At 42.9% G+C, this 10,467-nt stretch overlaps 1 protein-coding gene across 1 annotated transcript in view; it reads left to right on the top strand.

Annotated features, from left to right (window-relative positions):
• The first annotated feature begins 213 nt into the window (after positions 1 to 213).
• Positions 214 to 10,467, top strand: part of LOC111872358 — a 122,831-nt gene continuing 112,577 nt past the window's right edge. Inside the window, exon 1 of the mRNA XM_023866151.2 lies at positions 214 to 1,103. Within this exon, the coding sequence (XP_023721919.1) occupies positions 947 to 1,103 (157 nt within the window). The 5' untranslated portion in view covers positions 214 to 946. The remainder of the gene's footprint in view (positions 1,104 to 10,467) is intronic.

The raw sequence follows: 10,467 nt of genomic DNA, 5'->3' as shown, positions 1-10,467 counted from the left end.
GTTTCTAGTGCTTCAACGCAAGTTCACCATTGCTGAGCATGTACGGAAACTCACAGTCTTGGGTAGGGAAATGTGTTGCACCCCTGGTCTTGTTAATCTGGCGGCCAGCCCAACAGCCATGGGGCGGATGGAGCTAGCTAGCAGCGTGCCGAGTGCAAAACTCGAGCTCTTTCTTCAACCAGAGTGAGACTCAGTAATACTCGGTAGGCCTAATGAGATAGAAGTGTATAATCTTGACTCGAGTTACACAAAAACGCACCATTTACGTAACACCACGTGATCCGAAATAAACGTGTAGTATCTATAATTAATCTATTAGTTGTATCAGCATAATGTAATACATTCATTGGTTTCAAAAACGTGTGTTTTATGAGAAAAAACGTACGGACTTTTTCTTGAAACTATTGTTTGTCAGTGATATTTTGTTTCTACCGCAGCAGAAGATGAACTTTTCGTGTATGCGTATTCCTTTATGCTGTGTTGTGACTTAATGTGTAACAATGGAGTTGGAAAACGAAACCATTAACGTGAGATGACATCTGTTGGATGTTAAAAGTGTTGGCCGTGCATTTATGTTATGCATGCTACGTAATGTGGGCATACAGAAGTGGTTTTCATTACGAGTTTATTGTAAAAGTGTAATAACAATTGGAACTTTCGTTGTGAAACGTAATTGAACTGAACTGGAAGTGGACTTCATTTTTGTGATAATTTAAAACCCGATCGATTATCCAGTTACGTACCTGATTTATTGAATTTTATATGTTATATACTAACAGTGTTATGGAACGTGGAAGTTAGTTTAGAATATGTTAATAGAATAAGATGAAGTGAGATTGGAAAAATGAAATTCATTGGCCTTCATAGGCAAATCAGACACGCGGTACGTGGATGTGCCAGAACTTGAACAAACTTTTATTTCTAATGGTTGTGTTTTAATTCCGTAATGTTGGTAGTATTTTTCTGTGTAATGATGAAGATCTTAGAATTCTCCTCGGGCCACGTTATTGTTAACAATAACATCAGGAACAAGAACAGAAACAATAGCATTAACAACAGGAACGACATCAAGTCACGCCAGAGCCTCAAAAGATGTCGCCGAGGTAAGCATCACGATTACAAGACCGTATCAATAAATTTGTTTATCTAATGACGCTGTCGTTATCTCAGACTGTTTAGTCGATTGACACAGTGAATAATGACGTGGAAGGAAACCTTTGGGCCCTAATTTAAGATAGTATCCTGGCGCATGCATGGAGGAACCGTTCTGTACCACGAAAAACCTGTCAGGATAGACGGTGACCTGGCCGATGTTCGAACCGGACACGTTCCAAATACAAGTCAGAATCGTTACCGCTTGAATCAGTTTCATTACAAGATTAGCATAATATTGCTAATATCAAAAGAAAATTTAAACTCTTGCTGTAATCTTGAATTTTCCGTGTATGTGGACACAATTCGACCCCCCGTTTCTGGTGACCCGCTCGTAAATTACATACTTGGAGCAGGCAATGCAATGTCTAAGAAGTATGACGTAAAGGTAAAAGGTAAAGTTGTCCTTAACTAATTAAGCACTACTCCATGGAGGCGTATGGGGGAGTGGATGTATAGTTCCACATTTTCTTGAACTGGGCACTAGTTAGAGGTGAGTGGTCAGCTTCAAGCCCCGTCCGCTTTAACCCCGGAGATAGAGTCCCCGGTGCCCATTGGATAGGAGGTTGGGTGAACCCCAGAACCAGTCTGGACGACTTGGAGAAGAGAAAATTTTTATCCCCATCGGGACTCGAACTCCGACCCCCTTGGTCATTCAGCCCGTATCCAATCGCTATACCGACTGCGCTATCCCGGCTCCCAAGAAATATGACGTAACTGAGAAATTTTGAATTTTGTAGTATTTCATAACAAGGATCTGTTATTTATACAGGTCAATTATTAGTATTATTATAACATTGAAACTAGGAAGCTTAAATTGCTGAGCGTGTGGCTGGAATAGAAGAGTAGAAATATTGCCAATACAAAAATTCTTGATGGGAAAACGTAAAGCGTCCACTTGAAAGACCGAGAAGGAGATGGGGGATGATATTGATGTGGATATTAAAGAGATAGGTGGTGAAGATGTGAATTAGTGTGTATATTCGTTTTATAATCGCATATGATTGAAGTCAAACGTTATGTAAGTTACGATGTATGGATAACAGGCTGGGAATAAATTTATCTTAGGTAGCCCACGCGGCACGTAGTCTGCATGGCCCCAGCACAGTTGCTGGTAGTGGCTATTGTACCGGAATAAATATAGTTTTATATTCTAACACATAATCAACAAAATAAGATTTTCAGGGAAGAGACCACTCGGGAAATCAAAGCGGAAATAATATTGAAACTAATTTTTAAGGAACAGGATATGAGAATGGATATAGGATTCAGGGACTTGGGATAGAGTCCAGTGGCGGGCTTTTATGGACGCGGTAATAAGTTTTCGGGTTCCAAGAAGGACAGACATTCACTTGACTACATGAAGCACCGCACAACGTTGAGTTGTTGTTATCGTGATAAGATGATAGTGAATTGTGATCAGGTGATAACCGCAGATATCAAATATAGTGTCCGCAGAACTCGAGAACTTACCATAAATTAGCTCCACACATAGTTTCTTTTAGTTGTGAGCCCGAAGGCACTGAGCATCAGTTACTCAAACAGGCGGAGAAAGTATTCATTTGATCATATAAAATCTGTGATACTGAATGATACGAGATGTTTGAAGGAAGATGCGTTGTGAAAAGCACTAAGTTGGATTTCTGTGCTCATCACGAAGTATTTTTTTAAAGATCTATTTTAATATCAGCTGTCATTTACGCCTAGGTCTTCCAAATGGTCTCTCATTTTTAGGTTTCCGCCTCAGATTTTGTAAGAATTTCGGTTCCCTGCCGAACGTGTTACACGCCTCGCCCATTTCCTCATCCTTGGTTCAGTCGCCCTAGTAAACAGTGAAGACAAAAGGTTTTGAAGCTAGTTATAATGTAGCCTTTTCCAGCCGCATGTTATGTATACATTATTTCCCACCAGTTTAATCGCACGGTGGACCGCCTCTGTGGTCTAGTGGTCAGCGTTCGTGGCTACAGCTCCAAAGGTCCCGGGTTTGATTCCCGGCGCTACCAGATTTTTTCGGAGGAGTGGGTCTGGAATGGGGTTCACTCAGCCTCGTGAGGATAACTAAGGAGCTCTTTCAAGGAAATAGCTGTTCCGATCTAGAAAACCGAAATTAACGGCCGTGGGAATTCGTTGCGCTGACCACGCGACACCCTCTATCCGCAAAAGTTGGCACTAAACTTCGCCGACAAGCGGCGGTCGCTCGGTTGGTATAGTTCGCATGCGGACTAAAATCACGGAGTTTTTTTTTTATCTCACGGAACTGGACCTGTACTGCAAAGTAAAGAAATTCGTTTCGTAGTAAGATAAATTGATAGGTTACTATAAGGATTAAGCAAAATTACAATTGGTTACAGCCATGGAAGTTGAATCCCGAGTTCTGTGAAATTCCATAACTTACGTTTACTGAGGTGTTAGTGTGTTAATGCAGTTTAGTTTCGTCAAATTGCCACTGAGAAGCTGCTACATGTGAATATTGTAGTGCTTGTTTTTGATTGCCACGTGAGTGCTGGTCATAGAGTTATATCTTCAGTGCTACGTTTGGAGATACGCGATAGCCACTGCGTGAATATTCCAGCGTTCTGCAGGTTCCTGAATTATCATCGTTATCTTACGAAATGACGTCCAAGCGGTCAAAGCCACGTCCGTTTTGTGAGTAATTATTAAGATGACACACTGGTTTCAAGTTAAGATTCTTCCTTCCCACACACACACGCGCGCACGCACACTATATGGAGCCGGGATAGCGCAGTCGGTATAGCGACTGGCTACGGGCTGGACGACCGAGGGGTCAGAGTTCGAGTCCCTGTAGGGTGAAGAGTTTTCTCCACGTCGTCCAGACCGGCTCTGGGACCCACCCGGCCTCCTATACAATGGGTACCTTGGGGCTTTTTCTGCGGAGGTAAAGCGGGCGANTATTTGCGACACTCGAATTCCGGTTTAAGTAACTGTGACATGGTTCCAAAATATGCGTATAAAAGGATAAAAGTAAAATTATCCCAGAACTTAACTGCTTAAGCATTACGCCGTGAAGACGTATGGGGGAGTGGAGGTATAGCTTCACCATTCGCAATCTCGGCATTAGACGAAGGTGAGTGCGCAGCTTCAAGCCCCTGCCGCCTTATCCCCGGAGAAACGACCCGCGGTGCCGATTGTGTAGGCTCGGTGGGCCCCAGAGTTGGTCTAATTGCTATGGAGAACAATTTCTTGCATCTACCGGAAATTGAACCCCTTCACCTCGGCCGTCATACCCGTAGCCTGAGCTTAAGGATTTGAAATCATTGGACATGTTAAAACACATTTAGCTTCCGAATTTCTTGAAGGCATGCAGAAATAAGTAGATGTCAAAATTAGAGAGAGCTCATTCATTACATTCTATGAAATGTGGAATTCTCTCGGCGGTACGTATTAAAATCACATCGTTTAGTAGCTCAGTAGGTAGAATTAGGTAACGAAGTTTCGGAGGAGTCTGCTGCTTACATCTTCAGTGTAGAAAAAGATGCTTATATTTTTAATTCTTTATGGGCGCATTTATGGGCTACTGCCCTGGGGTTGTGGGCCTGCCACAGAAGAGACTGTTGAGTTCTTCTCTCATAATGGGATGCGATGTTAACATTGCAGTGACGTTACAGGCTTCAACAAGCTCGTTGAGGTTGATTGACGACTTGACTACTTCGATTACTGTGTGGTCTCTCCCCTGTGCAATGTCCCCATCCTACGTAAGGCCCTGGGAAACAACGCGTTTTTAATACTGCAATGTCTACAGCACACCCGAAAGTTATTTACGTGTCTTTTCTACACGTGTTTTTTGCCTAGAAACTGAAGATTCAGATGTACAAACTGTAATTTATCTGCTGTTTTTTATGGCTGTAGAACGTGTTTTCTCGGTATAGGATGTTACAGAAAGAAGTACTGAGAAAAATGAGCCCGATTGGCCCATAAACTAAATAATGGGAAGCTGCAGATGCATGCATGAAGATAGACGCTACAGTTTGTATTCTGCCCTCAATATATATTTTTTTTCAAAATGGCTCTTTCAGCCCATTCAGGACCCAGGCCTCTTATTCTGTTTCATAATCATTTTACACAGACGGTAGGACTCCCTGGACGAGTGATCAGCTCGTCGTAAGGCCGCTACCTAAACACAGTACAATACAAACACAGCATAAACGCATACACACCAAACAACCATGCCCTGAGTGGGATTCGAACCCACAATCCCAGCGTCCGAGCGAGCGAAGACAGTTCATGCCTTAGACCGCGTGGCCACTGAGACCAGCCACCCAGTATTATTAGGGCGATCAATTCAGAGATGAGGAAAAAGGTGATTTGGAAGTTATTTCCTTAGATGGGAAGATGATATTAAACTGGATTATAGATACGTTATGAGGCTGTGGACAGTACTGTACGGGCTCCGGATAAGATCCAGTGACAAGTCTTGAGGGCACGTTAATGAACTTTCAAGTTCCATAAAAGGAGGGGAATTTCTTGACCGGTTGAGCGGCTGTTACCGCCTCGATACTGGATTATGTTCCATGGAGTAAGTGTAAGGCCGTGATCGGTTATTTCCCATGTGGTGCAGGGGTTTCGAATTTCTTTATGTGGTTCATTGTCACTGTTTCTAGGTTGTTACGATGTGGCATCGATGCGCAATAAATTACTTGAGATATCGACGAGCTAATCGAACTCTGTCGAACAGAGTCCATTTTGGGGAGGTAATTATGTCTCACTTGTCAAATTTTCCGCCTTTTTTGGAATTCGAAGTTTTATTGAGTGTTCAGAAGAATCCGGCACTGGTTCATGCACCAAGCCACATCCTCACACCACAGTTCTTTAATACCCGTCTCATATTGTTCTCCCATCTCCAAGACATCTCTTCCTTTTCGGTTTTCTGACCAGAAGTTAGTATGCATTGCTGTATCTCCAGTACGTGCTACATACAATTCCCATCTCATCCTTTATTTTATCATTCTAGTAATATTCGATGAAAAATACAAATCATGAGCTCATTATGCTTTTCTCCCTCGTGCTGCTACTTCTTCCCCCGCCGATTACAATGTTCTGGGCATCCTGGTCAGGCAATGCTTGCTGCCATTCTGTCCAGAACCTTTTGTCTTCTCTTCTCCTGTCGAAAAACGTAAGAATTAGAGTATAAAGAAACTATAATTTTGACTGTGGTTGTGTATGGGTGTGAAACTTGGTCTCTGACATTAAGGAAGGAACATAGACTGAGGGTGTTTGAGAACAGGGTGTTGAGGAGAATATTTGGACCGAAGAGAGATGAAGTGACAGGAGGTTGGAGAAAACTGCATAATGAGGAGCTTCATAACCTGTACTCTTCTCCAAGTATAATTATAATGATGAAGTCAAGGAGGATGAGGTGGGCAGGGCATGTAGTAAGAATGGGGAGACGAGGAATGCGTATATGATATTGACGGGAAAGCCAGAAGGAAAGAGGCAACTAGGAAGACTTAAGACGTAGGTGGCTGGATAAAATTAAACAGGATTTTAGAGAAATAGGATGGAGTGGTACGGACTGGATTGATCTTTGCTGATGGTAGGGACCAGTGGAGGGCTTTTGTGATCACGGTAATGAACCTTCGTGTTCCATAAAATGCTGGGAAGTTCTTGAGTAGCTGCACAACTGGGGGCTTCTCAAGAAGGGCTCATCTCCATGGAGTTAATTAGTGTCTTGTTCTCAGATACCCTCAGTCTGTGCTCATCTCTCAGTATGACAGACCACAATTCGCACCCATAGAAAACAAGGGGAAAATATATGGCTGTTGTCCGTTTGTTTTAATCTATACATTTTCAGATATCAGTCGCGAAACTAAACTTCCGAACTGTTACATGTAACTTCTGTTACATCTCATTCGACGCAACATACCAGCAATACTAGACCCAGAGACGTGGGAATGACAGACATCTCTTGTTGCCTCTCGTTCTGTAACTGGTAGAACGCCCTACAAACTAAGTGTAAAACAGTATGCTCATCAGTGACTTATATTCGGTCGCCTCTGTGGTCTAGTGCTCAGAGTTCCTGGCTACAGATCCAGAGGTTCCGGGTTCGATTCCCGGCGCTACCAGTTTTTCTGAGAAGTGGTGGTTCTGGAACGGCGTCCACTCAGCCTCGTGAGTATAATTGTGGAGCTGTTTCAAGGAAATAGCGGCTGCGGTCTAGAAAACCGAGATTAGCTGCCGTGGGGATTCGTTGCTCTGACCACGCGACACCCTCTATCCACTGAAGTTGGAACTAACTGCGCCGACAAGCAGCGGTCGCTTGGTCGGTATAGTTCGCTTGCGGACTACAGGCTACAGAGAGTAACTTATATTCTGTTACTCAAACCGAGGACTGTGATTTTCAGTCGTCACATTCACCTTTGGTGTTGGGCGTGTCTGCCTTCGCAGCTTCTTCTGTTGGATGGCGTGTCAGTTCCTACACACAGCATGGGCTCTCGCATATCATCCTCTATAACGATGTCCACACAAAGGCGTATTACGTCGGAATGTGTAGGAACTTCTTGTACATTGTTGTTGATGTTTGATTTAAAGTTCCCATTAAGAAATTTCTTTGAATTCCCCCCCTCCCTGCTCTTGAACTCTGATTTATGAGCAGTATTTACGAACAGCGATGAAATCTCGCGTCGCTTTCATTTTAGGAAAGTTCTTGAAAATATGGGTAAGAAATATTTAACGTTGGAGTGAGTGTAATAAATTAACGGCATTTATGATGACGTACATAGTTAAATGATGTTGATACAGTACAGAGCTGTTGACTCAGGGCTCAGTAAGATCACAAGCAGAGACTGTCTGTATCTTTTGCTGTAGTCAGGGCGAATATTTACAGAAGAACTTAACACACACACACAGATATTATATATATCATTTCAAAGAGAAATTAAGGTCTATTCAGTTTTCTAGTAAGAAGTGTACACATAAAGGGACAGTTCTGTTAATAACTACAAGTGTTAATGCTCAGCGGTACCAAATAACGTTGCAAGAAATAGTACCGCTCCTCATTTGCATTCGAGATATGCCTGGCACGAATTTCAGACGGGACGCCGGTCATCTTGACTAAGGATTTTTGTTGTTTTCGTCAGGCACTCCAGTCGGGATCACTCCAGGGATATTATAGACGGTATAGCGACGTGCTACGGGCTAGACGACCGATGGGTCGGAGTTCGAGTCCCGGTAGGGTCAAGAATTTTCTCTTCCCCACGTCGTCCAGACTGGCTCTGGGGTCCACCCAACCTCTTATCCAATGGGTACAGGCGGCCCCTTCTGCGGGGGTAAAGCAGCCGGGGCTTGTAGCTCACCACTCACCTCCAGCTACTGCCGATGTCAAGAAAATGTGGTTCTATACATCCACTCCCCCTTACGCCTTCATGGCGTAGTGCTTAATTACAAACACAGAGAACTTTACTTTCTTTGCCTTAGTTGAAGAAAATGCCGGGATAGTGCTTCAAATTAGTTCACGACCGCCTCCTTCCTGTTCCTTTCCATTTTTTTAATGATCATAATCCTTTCATTCGGCCCAGTGTAATCTGATCTATTGAAAGCGTCGTTAAATAGTCCATAATATGAATATATTTAATAAGTAGATAAATAACCATGTATGACCCCTGATTGCAGAGATTACTGTGGTAAAATGTGACATCTGTATTTCATTTGTTGTTGCAAGTTTGTTAATGCTCTACAAAATCCCCAGTTCTATTATTATTATTATTATTATTATTGGAGGGGGTGGGTTTCCCCATGCACCGCGATTAATAGTCTATTGTACGTCCCCCTTAGATATTCTACCAGTCGCCATACCCTACCGGTACAGGTGCTCGCTATCAGCCCCGTTCAGCCAGCGAGGTCGGTCCTCTACTGGCACTGGTACTCGATACTTCCCCATTTACCGGAGGCATTGGAAACTACTTGGGCGGGAAACTTTTGCCTAATTTTGCTCAGAGGTCTCCTAGAGACATGAGGATCTTTTACGTGCCGTAAATCTTAAATCTTGTTCCCTGAATTTTTCCGCCCTTAAAAATTCCACGACCTCCGCCGGGTTTGAACCCGCGAATCTTGAGTCATGAGGTGGGAACGTTACCCCTAGACTACGGAGGCCGCCTGTGTTAAGTTGTAAGCTTATTCGCACCTTGGTCTTTTAGTATAACACAACTCAATTTTTAACCATTTATTTAAACGAGACTTAGTTATTTGCTTACGGAACTGAGCCCTTCTTTAGAATAAGCCAAATCTAAAATTACTCAAGAATTTCCCAGCATTCTATGGACCCCGAAGGTTCATTACCGTGTTCACAAGAGCCCCTTACTGGTCCCTACCACGAGCCAGATCAATCCAATCCATACCATCCCATCCTATCTCTCAAAGATCCATTTTAATCTTGTCCACCTACCTACGCCTTGGTCTTCCCAGTGGTCTCTTTCCTTCTGGCATTCCCACCAATACCTATATGCATTCCTTGTCTCCCCCATTCGTGCTACGTGCCCTGTCCACCTCATCCTCCTTGACTTGATCATTCTAATTATACTTGGAGAAGAGTACAAGTTATGAAGCTCCTCATTATGCAGTTTTCTCCAAACTCCTGTCACTTCATCTATCTTCGGTCCAAATATTCCCCTCAACACCCTGTTAGAGTTAGAGTTAGAAAACAGTTTATATATTCATAAAAGTTCACTTTTTCCTCCTAAATGTTAAAAAAATAGTCCAATTTAGAAAGGACTTTTACGTTGGATTTCAGGAAGACTTTGTGACATTAATAATTTATTTCGTTCAGTGTAAAAACAGGGTTCATAATTCCATGCGTATTGAAGGCAGTGGGGCAGACTAAACAGATAAATTCATGCCTCTTCATTCTCTGCATAGAGTTTGGTGAAACCCCATACAGGGATTTGGTTGCAAACGTAGAAGAAAAGAGACTACTAGGAAAACCTAGACGTAGGTGGGAGGATATAATTAAAATGGATCTCAGAGAAACGGGGTAAAACGGTATGGACTGGATTCATCTGGCTCATGGTAGGGGCCAGTGACGGGCTCATGTGAGCACGGTGATGAACCTTCAGGTTCTATAACATGTTGGGAAATTCTTGTGTAACTGAGCGACTGGTGACTTCTCAAGAGGACTGCATGGGGTTATTGAAACCTTTGTAAAATACAATTCTGATTAACTGAAACACGGACAAGTTCTATCGATTGGGCCCAACTAAGTAGGATTTTACTTAAAGGACACAGACTCCCGTCTCCGAAATGTTGTTTGTAAATAAAAACAGGACGATGGATATTGTCCAAAATGTCAATAATTCTATATATATA

The sequence above is a fragment of the Cryptotermes secundus genome, unplaced genomic scaffold, assembly GCF_002891405.2.
Source record: "Cryptotermes secundus unplaced genomic scaffold, Csec_1.0 scaffold144, whole genome shotgun sequence".
NCBI lineage: Eukaryota > Metazoa > Arthropoda > Insecta > Blattodea > Kalotermitidae > Cryptotermes > Cryptotermes secundus.
The sequence above is the reverse complement of the archived record's forward strand: the minus strand, read 5'-3'. Positions and strand labels throughout refer to the sequence as shown.